The sequence below is a fragment of the Saccopteryx bilineata genome, chromosome 4 (genome assembly GCF_036850765.1).
Source record: "Saccopteryx bilineata isolate mSacBil1 chromosome 4, mSacBil1_pri_phased_curated, whole genome shotgun sequence".
Classification (NCBI taxonomy): Eukaryota; Metazoa; Chordata; class Mammalia; order Chiroptera; family Emballonuridae; genus Saccopteryx; species Saccopteryx bilineata.
In genome coordinates this window covers 276,570,467-276,590,097 of record NC_089493.1, presented here as the reverse complement: position 1 = coordinate 276,590,097, position 19,631 = coordinate 276,570,467, and the positions used below count along the sequence as shown (strand labels likewise).

Genomic DNA, 19,631 nt, shown 5'->3' with positions numbered 1-19,631 from the left:
GAAAGTGTCTTACAAATCTGAATCTGCAGAACACCAGTTTCCAGAGTCCCGGCAGAGCTGGGAGGGCTCAGGCTCCCCCACCGCAAGAGGATGCAGACTCTCCCACACAGCCCCCCACCAGCCCCGGATCCGACTCACTGAGGCAGACCAGGTGCGAGAGATCAAACAAGCTCTGGTGACTTACGAGAGCTTTTTAGGGGGATCTTTAGAGAGAAATGATACCTATGTCAAGATTGAATATGTCATTCACTTCTTTAAAAAAAAAGGGGAAAACCAGAATCCTATGAAAATGTCTTTAATTTTCACCTTTTGTAAATACATTTTTTCATTTTTATTTCCATGATACAAAAATGTTATATCTCTAACAAGGATCTATATGAAGCAACTCCACTGAAGTAGATCCACGAAATTCTGTCGCTGTCGTGATCTGCTTCAACAGAGAGGGCTGGCACACTTAGCTCTGTTATATCACACACGCTCACACACGTGTACACACACATGCCACCTTACTCCCAGACAGCCACCCAGGGGCAACAAGCACGCTGACACTGACGAGTGAACACAGCACTACACGTGAAAACAGAAATTAACATTTTTACTTGTCCCAGCACAAGAAACTCACATCTTAGGAAAAATAACTAAATAAATATACCCCAAGGCCAAGGCATATGGTAAGCTCCTTTACCAGTAGAGATTTTCCTACTGGAAAAGTAAGCTTGAAAGCTTCATATTTTCAGGCAGCTAAGGTGGGAAGCAGACAGACAGAACCGCTTTCTCCACTAGGAGACGGTAACCACATGCTACAGCCGCCCCATCATCTGAGACGAGATGACAAACCCTCTTGCGGCAGAAAGGAGTTCAACCCCACGCTCACGATCCCAACACCCAAGAACGTCAGCTCTTTCTGCATATTTCACAGCCTGCATCCCTCATCAGGCGGACTCTTAAACACACTAATTCATGACAGGAAAGGTTTCACGTGAGCCACAAACAACTGCTTAACAATGTACACCTCACGATAGCCTACAACCGTGCTGAGTGTCAGCAGACAGTTTATATTAAAAAGGAAAAAAACACAGCAACAAAAATAAAAGCTGAGTTTTTTTCAGGAGATACACTGGTTTTCAACCCCTCCCCCCATGCCACATTTAGTAAACACAGTATGGCTTCCGAACGTGCCGGCTGGTTCTTCCTCAGCAACAGCACCCACGCTTTGCTTCACTTGCGTCTTGGTTACCACGTGTCAGGAACTTCGAAGAGCTTGGCAGGGCCTTCCGAGATGCTCCCTGATGGGAAAGGACAAGACAAGATGAACAAGGAGAAGGCAGCGCCGCGGAGCACAGAGCGGCCAGCCCAGGGCAAGGCAGCTGCACAGCCGCTATGGGTAAAAGGCCACAGGTCTATGGAGAGCAGTGGCCAGCAAACCAAGGGACACCACAGACATATCACTTTAGGGTGAATGAGGGGCCTCTCTCCCCACTCGGCTGCCTCTGTTTATTTTACAGTTCACACGCAGATGCTTACAACACCTCCTGGTAGCATTCACACCGTATTCTTGTATTCTTTGCTAGCCACCATGGTGGGCACTTAGTTCATCTCCTCTTCAGAAAAGCCTCACACAACAGTATAAAATCCCCACTTTACAGATGTAAAAAGAGGTTCAGAGAGGCTAGGTGGGTGGCTAAGATGGAGTTTGGCTCCTTCCCCAGCACCAAGAGCCCCCCCCACAGTCCCAGAAGGCCGGTTTTCTGTGATCTGTGGGGTATGGGCCTTAAGATGAGAGACCTCAGGCTCTGGTGGCTACAGAGTGAAGGGAAGCCAACCAATGCGGATGCAGAGATCCCAAAAAGGGCAAAAGAAGCTTATTGCTTTTTCCAATCTCGGCAACATTGGCTAAGGTCTTCTTTTGGACTGAAGGGACCTCTTCCATTACAAACAGCTTCACCCCAAGTTAGAAGCCCTTCTTTTCCATCTACGCCACTTTCTGCAACAGCACAAACGTGTCAGGGCTCGGAGCACCAATGTCCAGAGCTAAGCGAAGGGGAACGCCGTCAGGAAAAGGCGTGTTCACCACGGAAAGCGAGCAACGCAGACACTCCGGCCTCACTGGAGTCATGCCTTTTTTAGCCATAGCTGAAGGGCTGGCAGGGGAAATGGGCAGGCCAACGCCAGCTGCTAACACTCCAAGATTTCAAAAGGGAGGAGGTCTCTGATGATGCCTAAAATGGAGAGTAACTCTTAAAAAGAGATGGTGTTCAGTGTCCCACAAAGTAGAGAATCACTCAGCTGAGACTGGCTACTGTCACTGACAGGAATGCCTAAGGGTAACGAGATCTAAATATGGGACTTTCAGCTAAAACGAGGAGTCCCATTTCTGATCACGAGGGAGCTAGAATCAGGGAGACTGGATGAGCAGACCAGGAGAGGGGTACTCTGCAGTCTGCACCACTGTGTTGAACATGCAAGTCCTGGGACTCAATAAAGACGGCAAGACTTCCCCTGAGAAGTAAAGATGGGCTGGAGATGATCCACGTGAAAAAGATTCACACGATCCTGTTATAAAAGGAATAAAGACTAAAAAACAGAAGAAAATACAAACACTCCACTCCACAGAACAATTAAATATTGCAGATGGCCCATGACAAGACCTAACTCACTCGCCTGGCCTTCTTGCTGACACACTCAAAGAGGACCTATTGGAAGGGAGGAAAAGAAACATCAATAAGGGCATTTTTATAATTCCCGTATCAAAGAAATAGCAGCCAATTAGCTATTATAAAGGTAAAGGCCACAATGCCAAATGTAGGGAACTAAAATAAATTAAAACTAGCCAAGAGGGGAGAAAAGAGAAATGGCTAAAGAAACTGCACTGTCGGACTTTTAATAGCACCTGCCATTACTTGGACATATTGCTGTTTATTCATCCATCTTTCCAGCTGGCATTTAGACTGATTCTGCCACGAGCTGGATGGGAACATGTGTGAGTATGTGGCACAGCACTGCATACACAGGACCGTATGACCCAGCAACTCCACTCTCTGGTATGCACCCAGAAGAAATGGAAACGTAGTTCCTTCAAAAACATGTACCTAAATGTTCACAGCAGCTTGGTTCTTAGTAGCTACAGAAACTGGTAGCAATCTATATGCCAACTGGAAGTATGGGTAAATAAACAGCAGTATTTCCATAGAGCAGAATACCATTCAGCAACAGGAAGGAAGGGACCGTGAACACACACAACCACATGAATGAATCTCAGTTGCATTATGCTAAATGAAAGACTCAAAGTTGACCTACTGTATGATTTCATTCATGATATTCTGAAAAGGGCCATATTAGAGTTATAGAAAGCATATCAGTGCTGGCCAGGATCTAGGGGTAGGGACTGACTACAAAGGGGCATGAAGGAATCTTCTGGAATGATAGAACTGGTCTGTATCTTGATTACAGTGATTGTTAAATGAATGTACACATTTGTCAAAACTCATCAAACTGTACACATAAAAGTGATGATTTCTATTGTACATAAATTATATCTTAACAAAGCTGTCTTGCAAAAGATATTAGAAATGTTGTGTAAAAAAATCCAATAAAATTTTAATATAAAATATGCTGATAATTAAAATTATTTGGTCAAGAGTTTATTTTTTAATGGAAAACAAAACATAATAGGACACTAAACTGCAGAGTATGTGCTAACAATGCACAGAAGTGACAGGAGGAATAAAATGCATAAACTGGGTGTCAGGTGACTTTCTATTTTTCTTCACTTGACAGATTTTTATAGTGAGCACATTATTTTTATTAACCAAAAACAAAACAAAACAAAAAGCGGTCACTACAATAAGTGATTTTTTTCTGCTTATTTACCTTTCAACTAACTAGGGACTCTGGGAGGCAAGACATCTCTTGCCTCAGGTGAATCCAAAACACAGTCTAAAAACTACAGAAGACACTGGAAATAGGCCACTGTAGACTTTTCTATGGAGTGCAATTGTGTATTCAGAAAGATCCTGTGGGGTACCATAGAAAGTTTTAAACTAGAAAATGCTCCAAAGGGCCTGGTAACGGGGTGGCTTCCCACACCCAACGGGCAGGCATCTGCCCCTGGACGGCATACAGGGCCCCCGAGGGTTGCCAGGGGGAACAGGGAGGTCACAGAAATGCACTGAGCAAATTGCCCCACGGCATCGTTCTGCACACACCTCATTTCCCACATCTAGGCTGGAAACCAGTTTAATTGAGTAATTAAACAGCTCCTTGGGAGGTCGCTGGACTTTCCTAGTCTGATTGCTAAGGAGACCAACACCAGCAAATGCAGATCTTGGTTTTGACTAAGGAAACCTGTAATAACAGGAGGAGACAGCTGCTCTCAGTAGATTCTGAATTTTTATATGGTGACCCTAAGGGTTTGAGCTTGAAAAGTTCAGCAGATTGGTCAAGACTCCAATAAACCTCACGGTTCTTGGCAAACATTTAAAGGTCTAATGTGTTTTAAATGCAAGGGGCAGCAAGACTTGGAGCACCGTCTTTATTATATGACAAAACAGTCAATAGGAACAATGTCTCCTGGCATTCCTCCGTGGCTGCTGTCTGACAGGGAGCTGTCGAAAGCTCCGGCTACTGCCTGCCCATCAGTATTCTGAGAGTGGCCAGTCTGCTCAGTGTCAGGCCACTCCTGTTGGCCTGGCAGGCCAGGCTGGGGTTTCTCCAGGCCCTGGGTACACAATTCACTTAGTCAGCAAGAACAAGTGTGCTATGGAAGCCCACCCACTAAACACTGCCTGGGGGACATTTCCCACAGATAGCTTATTCCAGTGTAAATGGCAATACAGAACTGTTTTCCTCTATGTACCGACTGAGAATTCCTCAGAGGAAAGGAGATGGCACTACCAATCTACATTCCTAACAATAAATATAAAAGAAGGAGACTTACCATTATACATTCGCTTCCCGAAAATAGAATAGAAACAACAAATCCTAAGAGAAAAATACTTACTAAGCACATAATATGGACATGAAATAGAAACTCCAAAGAGGAGTGGGCGCTTGACTTCATCATTTGAAACTCCAGATTGGTAACTGTTTCTGATCCAGACAGCTGCCAGAAATACTCACCTTTGTACATCAAGAACCCTTTGCGCTTCCTCTAATTTCGCACTGCAGAGTGGCACAATGTGTGCTTCTGATCAGACAGTAGCCCCCCCCCCCCCCGCTATAATTGACGTTGCCAGTTATAACTCTTTGAGCCTTGGTTTCCTACAGAAATTAAATGTAAATACCTTATCATGTTTTTATAAGGACTAAACAAGGTAACAAAGGACATTCCCAGTATAATTCCTGGTATAGTATTTAAACATAAAAGGTCATTTGGGTCATTTTGTTAGCTAGAAAGGGGCCTAATACTTAACTCTTTGTGGACCTTAAGTATTAAAAAGTATAACTAAGAAAACGGGCACTGTTTTGTATGAGGTTTACTGAGCCTCCTGTCCCGGGATTGCCATGGTCCATGACATCCTAGGTCTGACTTTTTGCTCCTTCCTCCTTGGAAAAGAGAAAATTCCCTATAGGTGAGGCACTGTCTTATGTTTTTCATGCCCTCACTGACAGTGCTGAGCACCTGACACGCCTCTGTGAATCCCCTGAGTCCCTGTCACAACACTCTCCCCAAGAGAAGAGCTCAGGCCGGGCATGTGCCCTGCTTCCAAAGGACAGACTCTCCCACACTGTACCACACACTGTATACAGCTCCAGCCAGCACCCAGACTGGGCCCTCACTGCTCCTGGGACATGAGAGTTGAACACAGACCCTTCACAGGGGCTGATCTTTGTACTCTCACTATTACAGGACCTTATTCAAGTAACCAAGCAATCAAAGTTGGTTGAGTCAACAGCTTCACTACTTGATTGAACTACAGCCTGCTAATACCATTAGGACTGAACACCTCCATATTAAACTGCTGCCCGGGCACTGCTGGGAGGTCTTACTCGGTGAGTGGTGCTCTAGAAGAAAGCTCAATCCTCTCAAGTTCTCTGGCTCGATTAAAAGTTGTCAAGATATTTCTCTCTCTCTTCCTTTCTTAGCGGGACTGACAATGAAGTACAAAATCTATCATTTTATAAGCTCATATCTTGTGACAGTGACAGCTTTACTGTCAATGGGGAAGGAAAAAAAACTATTTTAATGATGGTATTATAAATTCAAAACCTCAAATAACTCATATAAAGTTTTTACTTGAAAGGATGAAAGTTATAAAAGGAGCTAATCTATTAATGTAGTCTATTATTAGGTATTTTAATTTTAAAACCTTTAAGATTATGCTGATATAGAAGGGAAAAAACTGAAATCTTGTCCCTGAGAAATAACATATCAGCTGAAAAAATTCAAAAGAGAACGAGAAATGAAGGAAAGAACCACAAGAGGGGACCCCATCATGCTCAGTGTGATCTCTAAAAGTCATGCTGACATTTAATATTTAACATGTTGAACAGGTGCAATTGGCAGCAGTAACAAGGTATCAGTAACAAGAAGACGACTGAGGATGTTCCAGATTAAAAACTTCTCCAGTGCTTATTTTATGGAAAGAAAGGGAAACGAGTAAAGGGAGACACCCTGATTCAAGGAGGCAGCTCAAATAAGAGTTTAAAGTTTTCAGTTAAATTAGGCACAGCACACTGTACAAAGAGCTTATGTGACATTTTGCTGCTTCTTTGATTTCATTAATATCAATGAGATGCAGAAAATTCCCTACAGTTAGATTGGGCTACATGCAAATAAAGGAATTAACTGAAACACAAGTCCCTAGCCTGGGTATGAATCAAGTTCCATTGCTTTACTACCTTCCTTTGATTTGGTTATTGGTTCTGACTGTCCAATGTAAGAGGTAAAGAAGAGGAACAATGGCTGGAGGCAGGTGGCCCTCTTATCCCACACAGACAATATAGAAAGCCTGGGCTTTCTGAGAGGACAGAATTAAGGGGTCTGTCCTTGGGCAAAGCAGGTAATCCTTTAGGCCTGTTTTCTTTGTTTTTTTGTTTTGTTTTGTTTTGTTTTGTTTTTGACAGAGAGAGGGATAGATAGGGACAGACTGACAGGAAGGGAGAGAGATGAGCATCAATTCTTCACTGCAGCATCTTAGTTGTTCACTGATTGCTTTTTCATATGTGCCTTGACCCGGGGGGGGGGTTACAGCAGAGTGAGTGACCCCTTGCTCAAGCCAGCGACCTTTGGGCTCAATCCAGCGACCATGGGGTCATGTCTATGATCCCACGCTTAAGCCGGTGACCCCTCACTCAAGCCAGTGACCTCGGGGTTTTGAACCTGGAACCTCCGTGTCGCAGTGTGACACTCTATCCACTGCGCCACCATCTGGTCAGGCTAGGCCTGTTTTTCTTTTTCTTTTTCTTTCTTATTTTTATTTTTCTGAAGTGAGAAGAGGAGAGGCGGAAAGACAAACTCTGGCATGCCCACCAGGGGGCGATGCTCTGCCCATCTGGACCATTGCTCCATTACAACTGGAGCCATTCTAGTGCCTGAGACAGAGGCCATGGAGCCATCCTCAGCACCCAGGCTAACTTTGCTCCAATGAAGCCTTGGCTGTGGGAAGGGAAGAGAGAGAGAGAAAGAGAGGAGAGGGGAGGGGTGGAGAAGCAGATTGAGTGCTTCTCCTGTGTGCCCTGACTGGGAATTGAACCCAGGACTTCCACATGCCAGGCCAACGCTCTACCACTGAGCAAACCAGCCAGGGCTGGGTTTTCTTTTTCTTTTTTTAAAGATTTTATTTATTCATTTTAAAGAGGAAAAAGAGAAAGAGGGAGGAGCAGGAAGCATCAACTCCCATATGTGCCTTGACCAGGCAAGCCCAGGGTTTCAAACGGGAAACCTCAGTGTTCCAGGTCAATGCTTTATCCACTGCGCCACCACAGGACAGGCAGGGCTGGGTCTTCTTAATTGCAAAGCTGGCCATGACAACTACCTGACTACCTTACTTGTTCAAATAAAAGAGTTTCTGTTAAGCATTAGGTGTCCTGCTAGATTGCTGGCAAGCACTCAGTCAGCAGTTCTAATGACTGTTACTTGACTGATGTCTCACCAGGTTATGCCCGGACCTGACAAGCAAGCCCCTTCCTCCCTCTTACTCCGGCCTGCACAGGGTCTGGGCACCAAGGGCTGGGTTAAGCCAGACTCTACATAGCATGTCTGGGTGACAGAGAGGACAAGTGCTCTAGATTCAGGCAGGCTGAGGCTCACCTTCTGGATCTACTTCTTACTGGTAGCTACGTGGAGCTACATATGCTCTCCACCTCCCTGAGCCCAGATTCCCTCTCATCACTAAAACAAGGACTGTAGCTCCCGACGTCTGGGCTGTTGTGAGAATGAAATTAAATAAGGAGAGAGAAAGACTCCTACTACAGCATCTAGCACACAGTAAGCTCTAATTGTATGCTAATTTCCTCTTTCCTTTGCTCCTTACATAATTCTGCTTATGAGAGAAATCCAGCCTGCTTGGGTTTTGTGGGAACAGTGAAAATTCTGCTACTAAAAATAACATGTGTAGGAGTAGACCTCTGTGTAAATTTAAATGTACATTTAAAATACGAAGGCTACTTTAAACATATCGACAAAACCTCTAAACCATAGACGAAGAGAAAAAAGATACCAAAATAGACTAACCATCTTTAACCAGGAGGTCCACAAAAAGCCTTCTTTATAAAGAGCCAGCTCTTTTAAGGGATTCTGCAAATTAAATTAAACAGGTCCTAAAACCATCTGGTCCCAGCCCTGGCCGGTTGGCTCAGCAGTAGAGCGTCGGCCCAGAGTGTGGAAGTCCAGGGTTCGATTCTCGGCCAGGGCACACAGGAAAAGCGCCCATCTGCTTCTCCACCCTTCCCCTTCTCCTTCCTCTCTGTCTCTCTCTTCCCATCCGGCAGCCAAGGCTCCATTGGAGCAAAGTTGGCCCCGGGCCCTGAGGATGGCTCTAGGGCCTCCGCCTCAGGCGCTAGAATGATACAGGTTGCAGCAGAGCAACAGCCCAGAGGGGCTGAGCATCGCCCCCTGGTGGGCATGCCGGATGCATCCCAGTAGGGTGCACAGAGGAGTCTATCTGACTGCCTTCCCCCTGCTTCACACACACACACAGACGCACATCTGGTCCTGTGGAAGACTATTTGGGCCTGAGACTAACTGAAGCCTTTCTGTAATTTCTCCCACAAAATACAAGTTTCTAGAGCACTTAAAGAGTACAAAACTCTAGAACTTTAGAAAGAGTCAATACAAACCTGCTGGAGAAAGGTCCTTCTTCATTCTTTTAAATTTCTTGGTCTTTTTCCTTCCCTCTGAGAAGGATTCTGCACAGGAATCTGTCTGTTCGAGCTCAAGGTCAAGGTCAGAAGCCTCTCCTGATACTCCGGTCTCTGCTTCGCTGGGACTCAGACTTCTCTTTCGTACTGTGCCGGCAGCTGTAAGGCTGAAATGCAAACCGGGGGACAATATGTAAAGTGTTAAGAGCAACAAGAAGATTAACTTATAAAAATATTTTGATATTCTTAATTTTATTAACACTTAACTAGCAATCAACAACATGGGCAGCTGCTGCCTGTACGTGTAAGTTAAGACCTTATTATGACCTGAAGTCTAGAAGTTTACCCATGACAAGTTTATGCAGTAGAAAGTTCTACATTGTGTTTGTATAGAGATATATACAAACCTAAGCTATTCTTAGTGTTTAAACAATAAATTTTTAAGGAACATCCCTGGTCTCTATTTTGGTTCAGCTACTTTAACAAAACAATAGCCTTAAATACATTATATCAGAAACTAGCATTGTTACCTTCTTGACTACCTAATGGATACTCAACAGAACAGAAGAAATCTGAGTCAGTTATCACACTACCCATGCATTTGAATATACGTAGAGGGCATATCCCATCTTCCTATAATTCTCTGCTATTCCAAAAAGTGCCAAATTTATAATTAACCCTGGCTTCATTTTTAAAGCTTTATAGGATTTGACATGTTGAATTAAATCAATTATATGTCCCAGTTTTTCCTTAAGAAAATATGTTCCCTGAAATATAACTTGATAAAAACAGAGACCACATGGCCAGTGTGAGTCCTGTCTCTTCTAAATGGGTCCTATAGACTTATTATAGCCCTCAAGTTATGAAGAGCATAAAAAAATCAAGTCATTCCACTTCGAACACCCTCCTACTTAAGCCCTCCTGGAAAGTGAGTGCTTCACAATGCTACATTAAAAACAAACGAACAAACAAAAAACCTCTGGCTACCCAATTACGTAGTACTCTGGTCAGGACCGTAAAACCTCAATGTAATCATGAAGAAACATCACACAAACCCTGATGAAAAATATCTTACTGAAAAAAGTGTATGGGAGGGAGGGGATGATGTTCTTTAAAAATGTCATAAAAAAGACTAAAGAGACATGAAAGCTAGATGGAACATATACAAACTAGGGTTTAGACTGGACCATCGACTGAATCTTATACTGGAAGGGGGAAAGCTATATAGACAATACTGGATCAAATAATAATACAGAAATGAACAGTAGGTTAAATATTAGATCAATGTTAAATTATCAAGGTTGGTAACTGTACTATTTTTATGTCAGAGAATACCCTTATTCAGAGTATTTGGGGATTAAGGACCACGATGTGTCTACCTTTCTTTCAAATGGTTCAGGAAAAAATAACTGTTGGGGCGGAGGGGGAGGCGTTGGCAGGAGAAAGAGAGAAATGAGAAAGGGACTGAGAGAGAAAACACAGTACAGTGTGTGTGTGTAAAATAAGCCCTCACTTAGCAATGTCTGGGACTTTAAGCCAACCAACACACTATATAATGAAACTAATTTTACCACAGGCTAATTGATGTAAACAGGAGTTAAGTTCCAATGGTATCTCATCAATGTTATAATGAAACAAACAAAATGATGAGGACCTGCTATATACAGATAAAGGAAGGGGGAAGGGAGAAAGAGAACCTATGTACACAAAGCAAAAACAAAACCCACAACAGCCCTGGCCGGTTGATTCAGCGGTAGAGCGTTGGCCTGGCGTGCAGGGGACCTGGGTTCGATTCCCGGCCAGGGCACACAGGAGAAGCACCCATTTGCTTCTCCACCCCCCTCCTCCTTCCTCTCTGTCTCTCTCTTCCCCTCCCGCAGCCAAGACTCCGTTGGAGCAAAGGTGGCCTGGGCGCTTGGGATGGCTCCTTGGCCTCTGCCCCAGGCGCTAGAATGGCTCTGGTCGAGGCAGAGCATCGCCCCCTGGTGGGCAGAGCGTCGCCCCTGGTGGGCGTGCCGGGTGGATCCCGGTCGGGTGTATGCGGGAGTCTGTCCGTCTCTCCCCATTTCCAGCTTCAGAAAAATACAAAAAAAAAAAAAAAAAAACAACCCACAACAAATGTTAACATTAATAACACAATGTTAATATTAGATAAATTTGGTTAGAAAGTATACAGGTTATCTTTGTAATATTTTTAGATAGTACAAGATCAGTGTGTAATTGACCAAATAGTGTATATAAACAATAACTAAGCCTCCCTTCAAAAATACAGAGCTTTGAATATGAATCCTTTCTCCTTTACTTGCTGCAAATAAATAAGACTACTTTGTGACAACTACATCTCATTCTTGAATAGAACACCCCAAGTTGTGAACCCCTTAAATTTGGTGATATTTGTGCAGCTCTTTTAAAGTCTGATGTTATTTTTCAATTAAAAGCAAAAATGTTATCAAAGCATGATGTGTAACAAATAAAAAACAGTAAATTTCATTGCATATTTTCTAATACCTGCTGGGACACAATCTAGGACAGAAGTGTGTGTTTATACATGACTAAGAAATATATTGTCAACCTATTAATACCAGAAAGAGGATGTCCTGACCATTAACAAAATGTCTCATCGGGTACAACTGAATGTCTCTCCAGCCACCTGATTCACACCCTCGCAGTTGGCACCTGTCCCTTTTCATTCCTCATTGCCTGGGCCCTTCTCCTTCAGAGAAGCTCGTCCCCTCATTAACCAGTATTCCCCCAACTTAATAAGTGCCTCCCCTGGGCCACCCCAAACAGCCTCCAGTCCTACCCTTTTTATTCCTATCTACCACCAGTCCATCTCTGTCCTCACCCAGTGCCACTGTGGTACCTCCCTATCCTGTCCCAGACTCAAAACAGGATCCTACCTGGCCCCGGCCTCCCTCTCCTCGTCTTCCCAGTTCCCCTTCCCCTTCAAAGCCATTCCTCCCAATGTTCAAACTTCTTCCAAAGCAGAATTTTTATCAAGATGCTCCTAGCTTAAAAACTTGCATGGCTCTCCACTACAATCCTAAATTTAAACTGCCTGACATGCCATCCAGGAATTGCTGTCATCTGAGTCCCAATCTGCTTTCCTAGCCTTATCTTCCACTAAGCAGTCAAGCTGCAAAGACAATATACAGTGACCTTAATGAATTCCATTACGTGCACTTTCCCATACATCCACCATCCCTTTAGAGAGTTTATCAGTCCCAATATAACCTATATTCCCTATTTCAGTTCTGCTGTTTATGCCAAGACCCTTCTGCCTCTCTTCCTGCTCAACCACTAGCCCTGAGAATGTTTCCCAATTCCACTGCCTAGCATTCCTCTACTTCCATGTTTCCCTTAACATTCAGTTTGTCTGTCTCAAGAGGCCTTTAAGTCATCCATTACTTATAACAAACAAAAATTGGGGACAGTTCAGGTGTCCACCAATAGGAGAATGAATGGAAAAACTGTGGTACAAGCATCCAATGAAATACAATTCAGCATGTAATAGAAAGGAACTACCGATGTTTGTAAGAGCACGGATAAAACTCAAAAAACATTCTAGGTGAAAAAGAGTGGATATTTCATAACTTATTTATATATGAAATTCCAGAAAAGGCTAAATTAATCAATGGGAAAAAATTCAGAAGAATGGCACGGTGGGGAAGGGCAGACAAGGCTTAACTAGGGGAACGTAAGGAAACATTCTGGGGTGGTGGTAATGCTATTTCTTCATAGGAGTATGCTTCTGTCAAACAGGTGCATCTTCTCTAAACATGCATGGATTGCTTTAATTTTAGCATTAATTGGCAAATAATGGTTTTGTAGGCATTTGCTGGAATACATTGCTTTTACCCTAACCATAGGTTTCTGTGGTATTTTTGCCCAACAAGGCCCATGAAACTGTAAGGCTCCTCTCCATATGCATCTGAGCATCTAAAGTCTACTGTGCCTCAGAAACTATGCTAGAATCTTGCCTTTGGAAGGTTCTTGTTTTTATGTAACTTTCACATTTACAAAACATTTTCATAAACATTTTCTCAATTTGAAACATATTTCTTAGTTTCTCATTTGAAGTTTTTGCTCTCAAGAATCCTCTACTTCCTACGAAGGGCTATTGTTTATGGTACATCATGCTTGGCAAAGCCCTTACATATCTCTAACATGAATATATTTCATATGTTTGCATTTTGTGGACCCTGAGAAAGATACAGACAAAAAAAGGGTTCCTGGTGGCTAACTGGGCTCAAATTAAAAAAAAAAACAAAAAAAAACCAGAGCCTAGCAGCTATTTCTACATAGCGGTCTCTCACACAAACTGCACTTCAGGGAGAAGCCTGCACTGAACTTCCTCCCATTTCACCCATCCCTTAAAAGGGAGTTCCTGGAATCCTATGTCAACCAATAGGACTAAGGCTTTCCCCATCCAATCCAAGCTATACAGCTGTTCCCCATCATTACCAACCAATCAGAGCAACTCCATTCTGACCAATCAGGAAAGTGCCTTTTGAACCAATCAAACTGCAAGGAATTGAAGTCCTCATTTGCATAAGGACAGACCACTCAGGGACCAAGGGCAGGACTTCTGTCTCTATAAGCCAGCTCCCCTCTGGCTCTGAGAGCACACTTGCCCTTTCCCCTTAAGACTAAAGACTATTGTTTCCCAGGCCAGAGCTGAGCTATCTCACAGGAAAGGACCCTGGCTCTGGGGCCACTTGACCCCAGGTCTGCCTCAGCCATGCCATATCATAATTGAGCAATTTTGCACTGAATCAAGTTTCCTTCTTCACTGCACCCCAAACTGGAGATTTCTGCTGGAGCTGAATTGGTACTAAAGGCCACTGTTTGACAATATGTATTTATTTATTTTTGTATTTTTCTGGTTAGAAGAGGGGAGGCAGTCAGACTCCCCCATGTACCTGACCAGGATCCACTTGGCATGCCTTCCAGGGGGTGATGCTCTGCCCATCTGGGCCGTTGCTCCACTGCAGCCAGAGCCATTCTAGCACCTGAGGTGGAGCCCATGGAGCCCGTCCTCAGCGCCTGGAGCCAATTTTGCTCCAATGGAGCCTTGGCTGTGGGAGGGGAAGAGATATAGAGAGAAAAGAGAGGGGAAAGGGTGGAGAAGCAGATGGGCGCTTCTCCTGTGTGCCCTGACCAGTAATCGAACCTGGAACTTCCACACACCGGGCTGACACTCTACCACTGAGAGCCAACCAGCCAGGGCTGACAATATGTAACATCCACGCCAACATAAAATTTTCTCAACTATCATTCTCTAATAAAAATAAATGCTATGATTACATCCCATATAGGTTAACTAAAGCGGTTTGGATCAAAAACAGTTTTTATCATACATTAAAAATCAGATATATGAAATACTACCTTTAAATTTTAATTATTTTAAAGATTCAGTTGTGTGTGTGTGTGTGTGTGTGGTATGTATAGACATTCTCAATACATGTATGTTGATATTTCTGTATGGACTAATTTCAAAGGTCAAGTCAAAATAATACCAGGCAAAACAAATCTCCCATTAATCTGAGCTCATTTTGCATGCAAAATTATAATGTATGAAGTGAGCCATTTTATAACGAATATTAAGAACACATTTAAATCCACTGAAAAAGTGGTGACTAATTAAAAAATAAAATGTTTCAGACACAACTTGGTATATCAAAATCGAATATTAAACCTTGATTAGTATTTATATTGGGGATGCAAATAATAAGCCATCCTGGTTACAATAACTATTAGGTCAAACTCAGAATTTTGATGTAATATATTAACAATTCAGCAACTAAATACAAATTCTGCAAGAGTCTCCATTAGCTTCTTCCTTTTTAGAAAAACTGCTAATAGAAAGGTCACATTTACAAGCTCCTTCTGTAAAACCACAAAAACCTAGCTGTCTCGTGAAATTCTCTTTATTTTAAATTAGGACATTATTTATATGCAGTGAAACTCACACATTTTAAATGTACACTTGGTTTAATATGGGAATTGTATATATATATTTTTTTGTATTTTTCTGAAGCTGGAAACGGGGAGAGACAGTCAGACAGACTCCCGCATGCGCCAGACCGGGATACACCCGGCACGCCCACCAGGGGTGATGTTCCACCCACCAGGGGGCGATGCTCTGCCCCTCCGGGGCATAGCTCTGCCACGGCCAGAGTCACTCCAGCGCCTGAGGCAGAGGCCAAGGAGCCATCCCCAGCGCCCGGGCCATCCTTGCTCCAATGGAGCCTAGGCTGTGGGAGGGGAAGAGAGAGACAGAGAGGAAGGAGGGGTGGTGGTGGAGAAGCACACACGCCTCTCCTGTGTGCCCTGGCCGGGAACCGAACCCGGGTCCCCCGCATGCCAGGCCGATGCTCCACCGCTAAGCTAACTGGCCAGGGCCTGGGAATTGTATTTAACCATGTATACAATACAATAATTAAGGTACAAAACAGTTCCCTTTCTTTAAAAAGATCCCTTATACCACTTCGCCCTCAATCCCCATCTCAGAAACCATGGACTTCCTTGGAGTCACCACAGTTTTGCTTTTCTAAAGGTTCATATGGATGAAATACAGATTTAGCCTTTTGTGTCTGACTCTCACTTACTATAATACTCTGAGAACTAGCCACATAACTAGAAGTGTTGGTATTTTATTTCTTTTATTACTGAGAAGTATTATTTTTATTGTATAGCTATATCATAATTCATTTACCAGCCGATGGACATTTAGGGTGCTTCCAATTTTTTGCAATTAAAAGTAGGAACGCTGGCCCTGGCCGGTTGACTCAGTGGTAGAGCGTCGGCCTGGCGTGCAGGAGTCCCAGATTCGATTCCTGACCAGGGCACACAGGAGAGCGCCCACCTGCTTCTCCACCCCTCCCCCTCTCCTTCCTCTCTTTCTCTCTCTTCCCCTCCTGCAGCCGAGGCTCCATTGGAGCAAAGTTGGCCCGGGCGCTGAGGATGGCTCCATGGCCTCTGCCTCAGGCGCTACAATGGCTCTAGTCGCAACAGAGCAACACCCTGGATGGGCAGAGCACCGCCCCCTGGTGGGTGTGCCGGGTGGATCCCAGTAGGGCGCATGCAGGAGTCTGTCTGCCTCCCCGTTTCCAACTTCAGAAAAATAAAAGTAGGAACACTAATTTGTGTAGAGCTTTTTTTTTTCTACAGAGACAGAATCAGAGAGAGTCAGAGAGAGGGATAGACAGGGACAGACAGGAACAGGGAGAGATGAGAAGCATCAATCATTAGTTTTTCGTTGCGACATCTCAGTTGTTCATTGATTGCTTTCTCACATGTGCCTTGACTGTGGGGCTACAGCAGATCGAGTTACCCCTTGCTCGAGCCAGCGACCTTGGGTCCAAGCTGGTGAGCTTTGCTCAAACCAGATGAGCCCGCACTCAAGCTGGCAACCTCGGGGTCTCGAACTTGGGTCCTCCGCATCCCAGTCCAACGCTCTATCCACTGAGCTACTGCCTGGTCAGGCTTCTGAATTTTTTTAACCATGGTAAGACACACATAACATAAAATTTACTATCTTAACCATTTTGAAGTGTACAGTTCTGTGCTAGTAAGTAAATGTATACTGTTGTGCAACTATCACTACTATCTATCTCAAAAACTCTTTTAATCTTGCAAAACTGAAAAACACAAAACTCCATTTCCCCTGCCCCCAGCCTCTGGCAACCACCATTCTACTTTATGTCTCTATAATTCTGACTACTTCAGGTACCTCTTATAAGTGGAATCGTACAGTATCTTTTCTGACTCCCTTATTTCTTTAGCATAATGTCAAGCAAGGTTCATCCATGTTGTTGCATGTATCGGAATTTCCTTCCTTTTTTTATTTTTCCAAAGAGAGAAGGGGGGGCAGCAGACAGACTCCTTCATGCACCTGACCAGGATCCACCCAGCATGTCCACCAGGAGCGGATGTTCGGCCCATTTGGGCCGTTGCTCTGCTGCAACCGGTGCCATTCTCGTGCCTGAGGCGGAGGCCACAGAGCCATCCTCAGCTCCTGGGCCAAGTTAGCTCCAATGGAGCCTTGGCTGCAGGAAGGGAAGAGAGAGGCAGAGAGGAAGGAGAGGGGGAAGGGTGGAGAAGCAGATGGGCACTTCTCCTGTGTGCTCTGACCGGGAACCAAACTCGGGACTTCCACACACCAGGCCGACACTCTACCACTGAGCCAAATGGCCAGGGCCAGAATTTCTTTCCTTTTAAAGGCTAAATATTTCATTGTATGGATAGACAACATTTTACTCATCCATTTACTGGTCAATGGACAGCGAGGCTGCTTCTACATTAGCTACTGTGAATAATGCCACTACGAACATGGAAGGAGGAAGAAATTTTCTACATTTCTGGGTTCTTCTGGCTGGTCTAATAATGAGTTGATAAGATAAACGGTCCTGGCTGGTTTGCTCAGTGGTAGAGCTTCAACCCAGCATGTGGATATCCCAGGTTTGATTTCCAGCCAGGGCACACAGGAGAGGTGACCATCTACTTCTTTTCCCCTCCTTCTCCTCTTTCTCTCATGGCACCCACAGCCATGGCTCGATTGGTTCAAGCACATTGGACCCAAGCGTTGATGATGGCTCCATGGAGCCTCCACCTCAGGTGCTAAAAATAGCTCGATTGCGAGCATGGCCCCAGATGGACAGAGCATCAGCCCAGACAAGGTTGCCAGGTGGAAATCTGTTATCTCCCATCTTCTCACTTAAAAAAAAAAAAAAAGGCAGGTTAACAAGAAAAACTAACCAAATGTACATATGGGAACGCTGCACACACAAGAGAGTCCACAAGAGAGTCAGAGACCTCACATCCTATATATGAGGTTCACAGATCTCTCAGGAGGTATCGATGGCATCTTGAACCAAGGAATGAGGTAAGGCACCTGGGACTTCAGAGGGGAGGACGGCAATTCACAGGGTAGTAAGAGCTAATGTTCAATAATTAGAAGTTTGCTCTTCCCTATAGATAGGTCAAAAAACTGATTTCTGGTGATAACAAATTATGGGCAAAGCCCCAATTTAAAATCTTCAGTGGGGAGGTAAAGTGTTTTCTCTGCAAGGTCTCAATTGCCCTCAGCTCAAAATAACCCACATGCCAATACAGCACATCTTGGAGAGGCCTGTTCTGAAACCCTTTGTATGTCTTCAACACTCTACTTTCAATTCTTTTGGGTATTCACCTAGGCCAGGGGTCCCCAAACTACGGCCCGCGGGCCACATGTGGCCCCCTGAGGCCATTCATCCGGCCCCCGCCGCACTTCCAGAAGGAGCATCTCTTTCATTGGTGGTCAGTGAGAGGAGCATAGTTCCCATTGAAATACTGGTCAGTTTGTTGATTTAAATTTACTAGTTCTTTATTTTAAATACTGTATTTGTTCCCGTTTTGTTTTTTTACTTTAAAATAAGATATGTGCAGTGTGCATAGGGATTTGTTCATAGTTTTTTGTTTTTTTTTTGTTTTTTTTTTTAATTTTTATTTATTTATTCATTTTAGAGAGGAGAGGGGGAGAGAGAGAGAGGAGAGACACAGAGAGAGAAGGGGGGAGGAGCTGGAAGCATCAACTCCCATATGTGCCTTGACCAGGCAAGCCCAGGGTTTCGAACCGGCGACCTCAGCATTTCCAGGTCGACGCTTTATCCACTGCGCCACCACAGGTCAGGCCATAGTTTTTTTTATAGTCCGGCCCTCCAACAGTCTGAAGGACAGTGAACTGGCCCCCTGTGTAAAAAGTTTGGGGACCCCTGACCTAGGCGAATTGCTGGATCATATGATAAATCTACATTTAGTTTTTTGATACTGTTTTCCATAGCACCTGAACCATTTTACATTCCCATCAACAGTGCACAAAGTTCCAATTTCTCCATATCCTTGACATTTTTTTTTTTTGTATTTTTCTGAAGTTGGAAATGGGGAGGCAGTCAGACTCCCGCATGCGCCCCACCGGTATCCACCCGGCATGCCAACCAGGGGGCAATGCTCTGCCCATCTGGGGCGTTGCTCTGTTGCAACCAGGGCCTGAGGCAGAGGCCATGGAGCCATCCCCAGCACCCAGGCCAACTTTGCTCCAATGGAGCCTTGGCTGTGGGAGGGGAAGAGAGAGACAGAGAGGAAGGAGAGGGGGAGGGGTGGAGAAGCAGATAGGCGCTTCTCCTGTGTGCCCTGGCGGGGAATCGAACCCAGGACTCCTGCACGCCAGGCCAATGCTCTACCACTGAGCCAACCGGCCAGGGCCTTGATACTTCTTTTTTTTTTATTTATTCATTTTAGAGAGGAGAGGAAGAGACAGAGAGAGAGAGAGAGAGAGAGGAGAGACAGAG

At 44.4% G+C, this 19,631-nt stretch overlaps 1 protein-coding gene across 2 annotated transcripts in view; it reads right to left on the bottom strand.

The window, feature by feature from the left end:
• Positions 1-279: 279 nt before the first annotated feature.
• PARN (poly(A)-specific ribonuclease) overlaps positions 280-19,631 on the bottom strand; it is a 165,349-nt gene continuing 145,997 nt past the window's right edge. The window contains exons 23-24 of one of the 2 annotated variants that reach the window (XM_066274802.1): positions 9,280-9,467; positions 280-1,286 (exon numbers count right to left, since the gene is read on the bottom strand). In XM_066274802.1, coding sequence (XP_066130899.1) covers positions 1,234-1,286; positions 9,280-9,467 — 241 coding nt within the window. In that variant the 3' untranslated portion in view covers positions 280-1,233. Of the gene's footprint in view, positions 1,287-9,279; positions 9,468-19,631 lie in introns of those variants that run through there. The other variant, XR_010731167.1, reaches the window with a different exon arrangement.